Source organism: Schistocerca piceifrons, chromosome X (assembly GCF_021461385.2).
Source record: "Schistocerca piceifrons isolate TAMUIC-IGC-003096 chromosome X, iqSchPice1.1, whole genome shotgun sequence".
NCBI lineage: Eukaryota > Metazoa > Arthropoda > Insecta > Orthoptera > Acrididae > Schistocerca > Schistocerca piceifrons.
Window position 1 is genome coordinate 575,509,822 of NC_060149.1, and position 15,731 is coordinate 575,525,552.

Below are 15,731 nucleotides of genomic sequence, written 5' to 3' on the forward strand. Positions count from 1 at the left end.
TGGAATCTGAAGTATCTCTACTTCTTTGTCACGGTGGGCTCGAAATACAGCTTTTAATGAATCAGACCTTTTATGACCTGACGAGATTTGTTCCTGAAGACACACGTATAGTTTTGGCAGCAGTGAACCATCCAGACTAATTATGGGCATTATAGTGTATGAATGGGTGAGTGCAGTCGTGAACTGCGCAATCGCCTCAATATGTTTTTCCCCTTTGAATGACAGTGTTCTTTTCGCACGCATTTCTTTTTGAAAACCTGACTGATCTGCATTGTGTACATACGATTCACTAAAACTAGCGATCTTATTTTTTGCGTTCGTAATAAAAGCTTCTATCATTTCGATTTGTGTCACTTCATTTTCCGACCTGTTTCTCAATACAAATTTTGTTATTTTTCTTGCCACAATTTCATGTGATCTTTTGAAGTGACTAATCCAACTGTGAGAAGCTATAAATTCTTTAGCGCCTATTGCGTTGGCAATCTTTAACGCCCAATCACGCAAAGTTGCGACGCTGACACTAAATGACTGTTGTCTGGCATCGGTAAATAGCTCAAAAAGTCATGCATTTATCTCCGTCGCAATTTCCAGTCGACTCTTACGTCGTCCAGCGACTTCCTTTTTCCAGCTATACAATTCACGTTCAGAACGGACAAAGCGATGCTTACTTTGAACAGTACTGACAAGTAGGCGTTTCTTACCACTTTCGTTCAACCAATACGTCACCGCTTTTTCTTTGGCTGATAAGGTAATTGTAGTTGCTGGTGTTACTTTCGGAGATAATTGATGATGGTACGTGGCACCATCACTCGAAGAGTCTTCATGAGTTCAACTTTCGTCGGTGTCTTCGCCGTCTGTAGATTCACAGTCTGCAATATCGAGTGTTTCAGTTGTTTCTAGCCACATGTCTGCGCCATGTATATGCTCGTCTAGAAGCTCAACAACAATGTCGCACAACACAGTCTTAACGCATGTTTTCTGTTGATTGCTTCATTTGGCGTCTGTGGTATATCTCCATGGCAAGCAGCAAAATATTTACAGGGTTTGCCATCATCTGTGAGGGGAGATTGAATGTTCACCGTAAAGTGGCTTGCGGAGTATAGGTGAACATGTACAGAACACCTTTCACATCTCTAACCAGTTTCAGGACGGTATGTTTCGAAATACGTACCAGAAATTAAAAGGACGTACGTGCCACAGAAACAAATATTTATTTCCTCTTTCCACCAAAACCATGCAGTGATATTCCTCTTCAGTGAACGTCGCGATAAGACGGCCGCACTTCCCAACCATGAGCACAACACTCGCGACTCGCCATTTCCAGGGGTGGCCAGCCCTCCCTGCAAGCGCCAAGCAGGAAACACAGCCATGTTCGTGATTTTTTTAGGTGACTACCAGTTCATGTCAGCAGCTACAATTTTGCATACGGACCTTTTGCACAGTAAAATAACAGTGCTAAAAAAAGCAATGCATGTTTTGGCATGACAAGTCTGACCATTCCTTTGTAAGATTGTTTGGCCTGAAAGGAAGTTATTGGAGTGGTCTCTTTTTAGTGGGCTCCAGACCATTTATGAATGTGAAATACTGTAGCCAACTACAAATGAGTTTTACGTACTTGGAGATTGTAACTTGCCATATATGATGAAAACACCCAGGGCTACAGATACATATTCGGGCAGAATGTGCTTCACACATCCCATGTGTCTCAGGCTCTACTTGTTATCAGAGATTTGTGGCAAAACAATGTACACAAATAAGAAGTAATTCAGAAGTTGTTATCAGAAGATGGGTTCTAGAACGTACTTCAAGAGTTGCTCTTCCACAATACTGAAGGCATTCAGCTCTTGAAGTGGTCCGTATTTAAAAAGACAATATTTACCTTGTATGTGCGTAAATAATTTGAGAGCAAAAAAATAATTCCACCATTAATTGGCTCATTGTCACAAAAATTGTTGTTGGCAGTGTTGTTATAATTAGTTTTTTATTTGTCTGTATGATTTTAACAAAAACTGGATTTAAAAAAAAAAAAAATAAGTCAGTCTGTTTTGGTAGTGTAAATCATTCCAGAGATGCTCCTGTAGATGGATGTGTTGCTAATATTTTGATGTGTGATAATGAAAAGTCACTGTAGATGACTATAACTCTAGTTCTAAAATTTTCAAAATGACTATTTCAGTGAAAGAGTTACAAAAGTTCCCAGTATTTTCTGAAAATGAGATGTGGTGACTGATGAGGTTAGTGAGATTAGTGGGCTGATGTATACTGTGATGTGTAAGATAATGGGTGAAATTTATGAGAAGTATCAGTTACAGTGATGACTTTTGGTGAAGACCTAGCCTATAGGACAGTGATTATATGGGGCAAGTACAGTGATAATTATCATAGTGGTGGCACTATAAATTTTAGTAACTCTAATGCCAAGTGAGAGATGAGGCTGTAACCAGCTGGCATTACATTCTGAATGATTGATACGAGCATATTGTTCAGTCACCTTATGTAAAATACAGTGATTTCATCGTATGGTTCATAACTAAGGACATTTTAAACTACTTCTTTGCCTGTTTCAAGATTATTGCTTGTTTGTTGCCACTGATATCCTGTATTTCAGTGTAGTGTTCAGAATCTAGCCAACCTGACTTTCCCATTTTAGTGCTGTAGGGCAGTCAGTAACAGCTTATAATTTATGATGAACTTGGCAGCTTTAGTTGCAATTCATTAATTGTCAAATCATGAGCAGTTTTGACCTCATGGAATGCTATTATCAGGTGGGGAGACATGGTCTTGATTTGGTGCAGTGAAATACATTTGTCTGACTGACTTTTTGTGCCAAAATACATTCATCATAATACCAAAGATGTCAGTCAGTCAAATTACCTTGCAACAAGCAACTAGAAACCTTAGTTCCTCATATTAGAGCATTCTGTAGATATTTCAAACAATCTGTGAAAACTGGTCAGCAGAGCTAGTAAAAAGCTAAGAAGAAGAAAATGCAACCATGTGCTAAATTGCCTACAAGTTTAGATTAAGGACACTCAAACAGTGTTGTTGAAAGTCAAGGAAACACAGTGATAAAGACAGTGGATTTTCATTTGGTAGGATGATGATTTTAGTCGCCGCCTTATCATCTAAATAAAAGTTTTGCGTGGTTTCCCTAAACCAGTCCAAGAAATTCTATAGAAACACTGAAAGTAGGTTTTAAGCAATCCTACACATAATGAATCGAATTTCATCTTGTTCTGTGCAACTGTTGAAACTTATATTAAGTCTATACATAGTGCTCCTGTTCTAGAACAATGTAAATACAACTGTGCCCTTGTTAACCAACCAACCAACCAACCACTTAAACTGCCATCGGTTGGTTAGTTACAGATGCAAAAATCATGATGCAATCTCTTCTTTTATCAAGTACCATTGTAAATCATAATAATCATCATTTGTCTGTTGTGACACTTAGCAATGTAGGCTATTAGATTCCACTTAGCACTGTGTTGTCTCAACACATTGCAGCCATCAGTGAACAAATTGAAGTCAGACTGGCCCAGAAACTCTACACTGTGCCACTCAATGTGCCAGCAATGGCATCCATGAGTGTATTGCAGTTTTTTTGAGCTGACAGAGTGACCATGGACTCTCTCCCTCCCTGCCACCTGTAGCAGCTGATGTATTCATGGAAACATTCAGACAGACATTGTTAAATCGGCATGACTGTGCCTATGTTGTTGGCTGAGGTATGTAGATGACATCTTTGTCACATGTATGCATAAGAAAGCAGAACTACACAGATTTCATGAACACCTAATCAGCTTACATAAAAACATACAGTTCATGCTAGAAATAGAAAATAACAGAGCGATTACTTTTCTGGATATCAGAGGGTACAGAAAATCTAGCAGCAAAATAGGACATATAATGTATAGGAAACCAATGCACACCAACATACCACCCAGCACAAAAGGACACTATATTTGATATGCTACAGGCCGAGAACACCACATTAGTGATGCAAACGAGCTCCAAAATGAAGTGGACAAGCTCAGGACAACATTCCATGCAAACGGAAATAGCAGCAAAACTGTTCTATGAGCTTTGAGGCACAGTGAAGATAAAACAGCCAAGGGAACGAAAGGACCTCTTCAAATTGCTCATTTACATCGTGTGAGAAATGTCAGCACCCGTGGAGGAATTAAACCAATACTCCAGAATGGCAGCAAAATCAGAGATCTCTTGAGGCACACAAAAGATTCTGCAGATCTCTCCATACTTCATGCATCTGCAAACTTCAGTGTGATTGTGGTGAAATTTCAAAGACCCTCATGTGCTTGCATGGCAGCTGGTGATGCAGCAGAGAAAAATAAGAGAGGCCATTGAAATAATTTAATGCCATGGGAGGAGGGCTGGGAGTTATCACCCTGGCTGTCAGCAGTTACAGTCAATCAGATACGTGTGTTTGTCAGGCAGCAGCTCCCCAAATATTCCCTGTGAGTACAAGCTGCCAATTCGCTGTTGCCTACTATTCGCCTGCCAGAGTAGCACAGGCAATAGCCTACCATACCAGCACCCTTCCATAGCAATCTTCACTTAAAATTGTCGAGTAGCATATCAGAATGTGATGTCAGCAGCCACGTGACAACCATAATAGAACAGGATGTATACACTCTGGGAAACCTGGGAAAGACCCAGGAATTTTTTCATCCAGGAGGAGACCGACAAAAACCCAGGAATTTTTTACAATTCCAGGTATTTTTCATTGTTTTAGATTTCAGTTAATTCTTTGTAATTTTCACTGGTAATAACTGATAAACAGCAAAATGTGTCAAAGGTTTGAGGACGAAGACTATGGAATACTTCATAACAATAAACTGCTCCCGACAGGCATGACATCACAACTGTTTGCACAAAGTACAGTTGCCTGTGAACACGTGCATGCGCAGTTAAGTCGTGTATGGGCAGTGCCTTCTCCAGCTTCCAGCTACTTGAAGTGTGGCTGTTAGCTGTATCAGCAGTAGCAACAAGCAGCCAGATGCTACCCGCAAAAAAATTTTCTGGTGCATCCAAGCTGCCAGATTGCCACATGCGCATTGCAGTCAGGGTTGTAGTGGGGAGGGGGGTTAGTCTCCACATAAGCCGTGTTTACATTTAGTGATTTTGCTGTTTTCTCTTCATTTGCACTTATCACATCAAATGAAAACAAAACAGATTTCTGAGGTTGGGAGCTAGCAAGTGAATTAAAATACATTCGCATAATTACAGAAGGCTAACATGTTATTAGTTTCAGTTTTCTGATTTTTATTTCCACGTTTTCAGCAGTCAATCACTTTGCAGAACAATAAAGTTATTTTTATTGATTTGCTAAATGAATGTGGCTTTTATTAATATTTTCCCCAGAGGCAGTCAATTTATTAGAAACGAAGTGTTTCATACCACGCTATTTGCTAGTTTCAACAGTTCACTGAAATTCAAGTGCACATTTTCATCTTCTGTCATGTTTGGCATTATGCCATAATAAAGAACCAAACATTGGTAATACAGTACTGGTACTCCAAGAAAATTTGCATCCAGAAAACCACGCTGAAATGTTAGTATCGGATTGGGGCCTACTTCATTGTGAATCTGGACATCATGAATGTGCACTGTAAACCTAATTATGCGTTTTAATATGGTGTACGAAATTCCACTGCTCTTGGAGTATCCTATTTATTTTATGACATCGTGTAAGATCTCTTAATACTATTATGTACGAACATATGGGCTTCCTACATCATTGTAGCTGCCCATGCGCAGTTATGCATGTTTTCTGGCAACTGCTGAAATGAAGCTATTTCTAACAGGTCACTAGAAAATAGTGCGAGTGGTGCTTTGAAAAGCATTAGTTTCAAAGTAAGTTTCCTTTTATACTAGATGAATTATGTTACGTGTGCGAATGTGCAATGAATTTCTTAAATCACAGAGCATTTGACTCTCATTTAAAACTTAACACATTGAAGACTAGTGACTTAGAAGAATTTTGGGCCCAGAACATCGGAGATTAATTTCATTATTTAAAAATTTACTGGCACATTTGTGTGACGTATCTTAAAAGTGTAACACGTGGAAAAAAAGACCAATATTATATGTGAAAGTTTAACTTTTCTTGTAGCTTATTAATCTTAAAGACCAATATTATAAACAAAAGCTGAGTTTTTCTTGTAGCTTCCCCACGTACATTAATTTAAACCATTAACTTTTCCTATTTGTGTGTTCACCCTACTGAACAGCGATGTTGCTATTGGCTGACCACCTCACGTGTCCTATGCTCTGAATATTTGCTGTCATAGGCTGGAGAGATCACGTGACATGAGCTATGACTACAAAAGTGCATTTCAATCTCAATTTCAATGTGTTGTTTCGAACCTATACTTTTGTAATACAAGTACAAAAATATGCAGTGTATTGTAATATGAAAATTGCAGTGTAAATGTTGCTGCACATAACAGATCTTTCCATGTGCATGCACGCCCACACACACACACACACACACACACACACACACACACACACACACACACACACACACACACCACTGTTTCAGCAACTTGCCGTGTGTAAACTGAAATCTCACAGGATGAGAGAGAGAATTTTTGGTGATTCTGTGAGCCTCAGCTGACTCACTGATATTGCACCTTTGATGGGGATGAGGCAAACTAACCATGTACTTTCACACGTCAACATTGTTTCAAGTTTCCTTATGGTAGGCCTTAGCTTATCAATGGCCTCTCTAGTCACACAAGAGTGGTAGCATTTGTGGGTATATACATGTACATTTACTTATGTATTCTGCAAGCCACCATAAGTTGTGTGGTGTAAGGTATCCTGTACCACAACTAGTTGTTTCCTTTCCTGTTCCACTCTCAGATAGAGCAAGGGAAAAACAACTGCCTATGTGCCTACATATGAGTCATAATTTCTTGTATCTTATCTCCGTTGTCCCTGTGTGAAATGTATGTTGGCGGCAGTAGGATCATTCTGCAGTCAGCTTCAAATGCCGGTTCTCTAGACTTTCTCAGTAGTGGTCATTGAAATGAATGTCTCCCCTCCAGGGATTCCCACCTGAGCCCCCAAAGCATATCCGTAACACTTGCATGCTTATCAAACATACCGGTAACAAATCTAGCAGCTTGTCTCTGAATTGCTTCAATGACTTCTTTCGGTCAGACTTGGTGCAGATCCAAAACACTCAAGAGTAGGTTGCACTAACATTCTATATAAACTGCTGTTGACCATTCGCCTTCCCTACCACAATCCTCCCATGCTCGTTCCATTTCATATTGCTTTGCAACATTATGGCCAGATATTTAAGTAAAGTGACTGTGTCAAGCAGGACCATATTAATGCTGCAACCAAACATTATGGGTTCCTAAATATTATGTAATCGTAAAAACTTACTACTTATACACTCTTCTACACGTCTCTCAAATTTTGGTTTCTCTGTGTTAAAACTTTTACACCCATTTCAGTGTACATTACAAGAGTATAGTACTTGTTTAATAGAACAGGTTACGTGTTTTGCTTGAAATATAATCAGTTTCTGGTTTTTAGGAAATTATTTATTTTAGTAGTTTTTTGGAGGAAGAAATTTACTAGATGCACTACATGACAAAAGAAGTGTAATGCCAAAAAGACATTGTCAGTGTAACTTTGTATATGTACAAACCACTGGAAGGTATGTAAATGATTATAGAGTTTCAACGACCTAAGACTGGCAGGTCAGCCACCAGAGTGTGCTGGTGTTCTTTGGGTTTAGTGATTGTACTGGGCCTGGTAATGTATATAAGGGATGTGAACAGTATCAGATGTGAGAGCACTGTGAAGGTCATGAAGATGCTGCGCACTTCTGTGAGACAGCATTATCCACATCTGACTGACTTTGAAAGGGGCCTCATTAAGTGTCTCCTATTGGCCAGCTAGTCAAATGTATCCAGATTTGCGGAACACTCAAATGTGACCGTGGCCTGATGTTAGACTACATGAAATTGTGAGGGCAGACATACTCGTCGTCAAGGTTTCAGTCAACCATGTGTGACCACCACAAGGGAGAATCACCATATTGTGCACTGAGAACATCATAACCTCTTCACGTCTGCATCTGCCATGAACACAAAAGGCTGCATTGAAAGTGGTGCCATGACCAGGTACCATGGACTGCTGATGAATGACATTGGACTGTGTTCAGTTCTGAATCACGGTTCTACCCTGTCCTCAGTGGCCATCATCCATTGGGTATGACATCGGGTCACAGCTGGTAGTGATTGAGGGAACTCTGGTGGCACAGTCGTATGTCAGTGGCATCCTGCATCCTCGTGTGTTCCAATTTCAACAGGATGATACTCATCCACACATGGAATGTGCCTCTCTGAACTGTCTGCATGATGTTAAGTTAATCCTGTAGCAAACAAAATCCTCCGATCTGTCCCTTATAACACATTGTGGGATCTTCTCAGATATCTGCTCCATCCCAGTATCAGTATCCAGGATATCAAGGACCAGAGACAATAGTTGTGTTGCCCAATTTGCCTCAGGAGGGGATAAAATGACTTTATCATACCCTTCCGAACCAAATCAGTGCATACATACAGACCAGAGGGTTTGCAACATCATTCTAATAAATGGGACAAGTTCTTCATAAATTTGACTCAGTTTTGTAATTGTTGAAATAACATTACATACTTGAATGAGATTTTCACTCTGCAGCAGTGTGTGCATTGATACGAAACTTCCTGGCAGATTAAAACTGTGTGCTGGACCGAGACTCAAACTCGGGACTTTCGCCTACCATGAGCAAGTGCTCTACCGACTGTGCTACCCAAACATGACTCACAACACATTCTCACATAAGCTCTCCTGCGAGCAAAATTCCCGAGTTCGAGTCTCGGTCTGGCACACAGTTTTAACATGACATACTATCTCAACGCATAAAATTTCTTGTTTCTTGTCATGTCAAGTCAGCCTCACCTAATGGATGTTTAACTTTTTTTGGCAAGCAGCCCTCTCCCTCACCAAATGGGTGCTTAACTGTTTTTGGCAGGCAATTTATTTATCATGTCTCCTCTCTCTTCCCTCCCCTCCCCTAGCCCTATCCCCCCATGAATCTAGGACATTATATGTGTGTGTGGGGGGGGGGGGGGCGGGGGGGGGGGTGGATCTTGTTTGTATCAACAATACATATAACCATACTACAGGTGCAACTATATCAGAGGGGTATCTGTGGGGAAGCCGCACTAACGTGGGGTCCGTGAAGAGGGGCACTGGTGTTTTTCAGTACTTCCAGAGATAATGTCTTGATGACTGATCTAGCCTTGTAACAGCCAGTGGGACCATGGTATGTTAGTACCGCGGACTGCTGAAAGGAGGGAGAAGCTACAGCCATTACATTTCCCAATGATGTGCAGCTCTATTGTATGGTTTTATGATGATGGAATCCACTTGGAGGTAAAATAGTTCCCCATTCATATCTTCAGGTGGGGACTGCTCAAAAGGATGTTGTCATTAGAAAAAACAAAACTTGCTCTGTACGGGTCGTTGTGTAGAATATTGGAGCATTTATTCGGGATTGTAGGTTTTTTAGAACTTGAAAAGGGAAATACATAGGTTTGCAGTCCGATTTAGTGGCAAATTGTGAGGTGAAAACAGGACATCTGGCTAGTCAAGTAAGGGGATGTACACATATCAAGTGGTAAACTGTAATAAATTATTTACAGAAGTGAGAAACAGAAGCAGATGTAATTCATGTTGTACCTGAGTATTGTCATAAGTTTACCAAGCATAAATGAAACTTTACCAAATAATAATAATTTCTAAAAGAAAATGTGATTTTTGTCAATTTACCTTTAAGATGCAGCAACCTCAGCTTCACGTATATTGTATTATCATAGTTAATACAGCAGTATCAATAACTTAAGTCCAGAGTAATAAAGTTATTGGTTAGTTAATAACATAAATATAGTCATTATTGAGATTAAAAAATTGATGTTATTGTGTGATTATCATTTTTTACAAATTGAGTGCCGAGGGGCTCCCCATATCTTTTTGAGCCAAAATTGCTCACAACTTTTTGTCAATGGAACCAAACTATACAACATGACAATGGAAAAAAATTGACCTTGCAAAATAACAGCCACCCTTCTAGACATAGACACCGAGTGCATCAGATGATCCTTCTTGGCCCTTGCTACCATTTCCCTTAAGGGATACCATTATTTGCCATACATTCAAAATGCTCATGATTGACAGATCTTTATTCTTGTGTGGTTTGCTTCTCCCTGACACTGGTACCAGCAGCCTTCACTTCTGGTGAATTGTCACACTAGCTCAGTTTCAACTTCAGTGGGAGACAGCACCACAAACCTAAGGGTAAGAGAGATGAGTGAAAAGTCTCAAGTTCTCCTGATGACAATATTAAAACATTACTGTACTAAAATTTTCAATGAGCAAAAATTGTGAACTTCCATTGTATGTTTCACATACAAAACCTAGAGTACATTTTGCATGTATTTTGGCCTTTAATTGTTGTTTTTAATCTAGTTTGAGGTGCCTGTTAGCCTTCAGCTTTTTATTGGAGTTATTCCTGTGATATAATTTCTCATCTAGAAATTCTGCGCTATTCATATTAATTTATTGCTTCATATTGGTGTTCATGAAATGATATAATAATTGTTTCTTGTTTCTCATTTCAGTTTGGTGCGATAGCGAAGTCCTTCTGTGTGCAAGGATTCATAAGACGCCTGTTTTCTGAAATAGGCACAATTGAAGAGCTACAAACAACACGTCAAGAGGAAGGGGACTCTCAAGAAAAACGTGACTTGCTTTCCGATTTGCAGTGTATGTTGTCTGATGGATATTTGAAACTGGGTCACTTGCTGCGAGAGAACTTGAATGTCTACAAGGAGTGTGTGCTAACAGCATTCTCATTAAACCCTACAGAGGATTTATACCACCATTTACATAGCCTTGCCTCTTTAAGTGGTAAATGTATTTCTGATGAAAATAAATGTACAGAAATCGTAGAGCAGCCACTGGTTCAAGACTGCACCATTACAAAGCTGCCTATTAATGAACACGTAGAAGAAACAAATGAAAGTAATTATGCTGGCAATACAGACTTTGCATATATGAATATGCCATCAACGTCATCTGCTGTGTTCCCTAAATATCAAATAAGGCCACAGACAAGGCATACAGCCTCACGTGGGGATATACCCATTGCCACTTCATCTTTAGTAACTGTAAGGTGCAGATTGAAAGAGGATGACAAGAGAGACTTGGGAGCATTGTATGCAATGAGTGGAAACCTATTTACTAGTGCAGAAAACTATGATCCCTATAGTGCCCCCAATCATGTGTTAGATGCAGGAGAATTCAAGTTCTCTAGAACTGTACTTCATGATTTAGTATCTGTGTTAAACAATCCACGAAACAAACAGCTTAGTTGGGCAGAGGGTTGGGCTCAGCTAAGCAGGAATTGTCTGGAATACTTAAGGAACAGAGAGACACGAAATTGCATGAAGGAACTGAAATTTCTGGAAATTGATTATGAGAAATACCGTGACTGGCCAAGATTGTGTGACTATGGAGGTATAGAGAAGGGATATGAACAGTGGGCAGATATCAGTAATGATTCAGAACAACTTTGTATTACAAGTAATTACAAACATAGATCTTCAGAGTTAACTGTAGATTCCTGTATAGATTCGGCAACACAGGATAGTGTAGATACTGTATTTACATTAAAACCAGTCCGGAAACGAAAAGTGAAGAAACCTGGAAAATCCCCACAAAAAGGAAAGAGGGGAAGAAAAAGTACAAATGTCACACACAGCAGTGTCAAAAGTATTGTTTCACAAGGTCCCATAACTGGCTTCTCGGATTGCACTCAGGACAGCCAAATTGAGGAGAACAATGAAAGAAAGATTGCAGCAAAGATTTGTAAGGATAAATGTATTAGGAAGTTTACATACAGGAGGAAGAGGTGTAAGACTGTGGAAAAAATATCTACACTAGAAACAGACTGGCCACAGCAAACTGAGGTTAGAGGCAGTCTTAAAAAGACAGTTAATAAAAAGTTTACTAGGAAATCTAGCAAATGTTTGAAGCGTGTGAAAAGCTTAGAACATGCTTCTCCAATAGAAACAGACTGCACAAGTGATGAAGTGACATCTGTTGGACCAGATATCTGGAAAAGAGGTTATAAGAATTTAGACAAAAATATGTATATGAAAAACCCTGAACTTTCCTTGTTAGAAGTAGATGAGGTACCAAATATTCAGGCTAGTACTTCAGTGAAGAGTTATAAGAAGAAATATGTTAAAAAGTCACGCAAATCTAGAAAGCATTGGAAGAATTTGGTTGAAACAGACTGCTCACATTATAGTGACATTGATGAAAATAGTATTTCTAAGGTTGCAACAAAGCGTCCCAAAAGAAAGTGTGTTAGAACATTGAAAAAATCTACCAAACGATTGAAAAATATGGAAGAGGATTCAGTTCTTGAAACTGACTGTACAAGTGATGAGGTGACCCACCTAAATTACCAGCCAGACGTTTATGTGAGTGAAGGTGAAAATGTTTCTGAAAGATCTATACATGTGCAGAATTTTGAAGACATTTCTATTGGATCAAATGGTGCTCAGAATAGTCGATATGAGATTAGAACTGCAGAAGATTCAGCAGGAAATGTTCTTGATAGGGGGCCAACCGAATATTGGAGTGCTTTCAGTAAAATACCTGAGATGGATGCAGGTTGTACGCAAGGCAGTGAAGGTGAGCAAAGACCTGGAGTGGTGACTGCAACACAAACTATACGAACAGAGAAGATTGCTAAATCCACAAAGCAAAGAAAAGATTTAGAAAAAGATTCTGTATTGTATTCAACATGGGGGCATAACACTCAAGCTGAAGAAGACATTGTTAGAAAGACTCAAACAAAGGCACAGAAGAGAAAGGCAGATAAAAGTGATGTCTGTACTAAGACTGTAGAAGAAAAAATTCTAGTGAATTCAGGTTGCAGGGTTGGCAGTTATGTTGATGGCAACTTGGAGGGAGTGCAAGGATCGAAGGTTTGTGAGAGCCACAAAAGTGTAAGAACAAGTGGAAAATCTATTGCCAATATTCAGGATTTCCAAGGAAATTCTTTGTTGTTCTCAAATTACACACAAAAAAGTGTGGCTGAAGCTACTACTGTGGGAGAAATTGCAGCAAATACTTGTAAAAGGAAATATCTTGGGAAAGTAGAGCAACAGACAATGGGTGTAAAGAATTTTGATGTAAAATTATTGTCAGATAATCAAACTGAAGAAAGGAATTTGGTGGGTACCACATCCAAAACTCACCATAGAAAATATGCAAAGAAGACTGAGAAACGTGCAGAACCTGTTATGGACTTTGAAGAAAAAGCTGTGTTAGACTTTGGAGGTGTTGCAGAGCCGTCCCTTGAAGGTTCTGCATTTTTTGCGTATGATTCAGACACACAAGATGAAAAGAGTGCTGCTAATGTATTTAACATGGAATGTGATGTGATGAGGAAGAAAGAAGGTATTGTCAGAGGCCTTAAGAAGAAGAAATTACCTCCAGAGAAGATCACAGAAGTTTCTGCTTTCAGCAGTGCAGTACACAATCGTAACAATGATGACGTGGGACCACCTATTAGTTCTGTCTGTGAAACCGACTTTTCTTCACTTGGGAAGCAGGTAAATCCTCTTTCACCAAGTGTGGGGCAGCTGAATCCGGAACCATCTAGTGGGATACTATTTCATCCTGATTTAAATACACAGTCCTTTATCCCTCCATTTAAGAAGGCCAGTGAGCCAGAAGTTTTGCAGTCATTACGCAAATTCAGACCAAAAAGCACAAACAGATCATTAGAAGAAAGTATCTTTTCTCCAAATATGATTGGTGATGGAACGAGAATGTTGTTTCGTGAGGGTAAAATTTATTATACTGAATTTGCACCAATGTTAAGTACACTGAACCTTAATCCACATGTTGTACTTGAAGATATAGCAACAGTTTTGAATTCAAGAGAATGTGGTGGACCATTTGATACATCTCAGCAGACAAAAAACTCTAGTGCGTTTTCTGAAAAAAACAGTAGCAGTCCTAAGAAGAGTCATAGTACAAAATTTACAACACCACCACAGTCCAAGAAAACATATAGCTCCTGCACTGGACTAAAAAAAAAGCCCAATCGTAAACTGACTGACAGGGAAATACTTGCCAATAGTGTTCCTGGTTTAAATAGTCTTGAAATGATTGTGCCTCCATTCCAGGAGCCAACAGTGCAAGTTGTTCAGTTGCCAAGAAACCATCCTTCAGGTAATGCATCAAATAATGAAACTAGTTCACTTCCTACTAAAGTGAACCAAAAAATTGAGAACAGCTCCAACACCAGTGGAACAAGTCACATAGAAGCAGCCTCAACATCTGTATCTCAAGATCCAGCTTCACAGCAGTCACAAGTTACAATAAACTCTGAAGAAAACAGAACCTCTCAGAATTTGCCATCCAGTTTCTCAGCTCAAAGTAACTCATTAGCATCACATAATGAAAAACAAAGAAGTTCGCAGCTAGAAGTGAAATACTTAACAAAAGCAAGTGACGTTAATGAAATATTACGCAGTACGCTTACAGACTGCTCATCGCAGAGTCCACCGACATCTGCTGTTGCACCATCACTAAATTCATCAGGACCTGTTAAACATAAAGTTAAATCACAAAGTGAAGTGAAGTATCTAACAACAACAAGTGAAGTAAACGAAGTACTTCGTAGTGTAATTGCAGAAAACAGTCAGGGTCCGATGTCCAATTCGACGCATATCATGGGATTGGTGAAGCAGAAGCCTAACACCAGAGCGGAGGCGAGGTTACTTGCTGCATACGAAACAGCAAGAAGTATTACGGCAAAGAAAGCCACAGAAGGTAGTACATCTCTAGGAGGAAGAGGCAGTATACTGAGCACACTGCAGGTTCCACCTTCCAAAGGAGTTGTTGATATTAGTATGCTTTCCAGTCTTATTTCTTCTGGCACTCACCGATACTTGGAAAATTACCCTTCCAAAAAGGAATCTTCTAAACCCCCAACAAAGTTAAATTCACGCTCACAGGGCTCAAGAGTTTGTGTATCTTCTTGTGATAGCTCTCGTGCACATAATCTGCAAAACCATATGCAGAACTCGGCCATCATCAGAAGTGCACACACTGCTCAGTCAGATGAGCAAATCCCTGAACGGATGTCTGTCCTTGAGGAAAGGTTAAAAAAAAGTTCTGTTGCTAGTGTAGCTGTTAAGTGTGATACTACTAACCAAAGTGAAACACCAGTTTGTGCTTCACAGGTTGCAACTTTACCAAAATTTCAACAAGCATTTGGAAAGTCTATATATAACCAGACAGGCAGCAGTGGCAGTGGCAGTGGTGCTGGTGGCGGTGGCAGCAACAGCAACAGCAGTACCAGCAGCAACAGCAACAACAACAACAACAGCAGCAGCAGCAGCAGCAGCAAAAACAACAACAACAACAATAGCAGCAGCGGGGGTGGTGGCAGTGATGGGAATGGTGGAGGTCGTGGTGGGGGTAGCAACAGTGGCGGCGGCAGCGGTGGTGGTGGTGGTGGTGGTGGTGGTGGCGGCGGCGGCGGCGGCGGCGGCGGCGGCGGCGGCAGTGGTAATAGTGGAGGCAGCAGTGGTGGAGGCGGTGGTGGAGGAGGC

General features: G+C 40.0%; 1 protein-coding gene across 1 annotated transcript in view; it reads left to right on the forward strand.

The window, feature by feature from the left end:
- Positions 1-15,731, forward strand: part of LOC124722526 (mucin-12-like) — an 87,327-nt gene that overhangs the window by 61,360 nt on the left and 10,236 nt on the right. Inside the window, exon 8 of the mRNA XM_047247676.1 lies at positions 10,710-15,617. Coding sequence (XP_047103632.1) covers positions 10,710-15,617 — 4,908 coding nt within the window. The remainder of the gene's footprint in view (positions 1-10,709; positions 15,618-15,731) is intronic.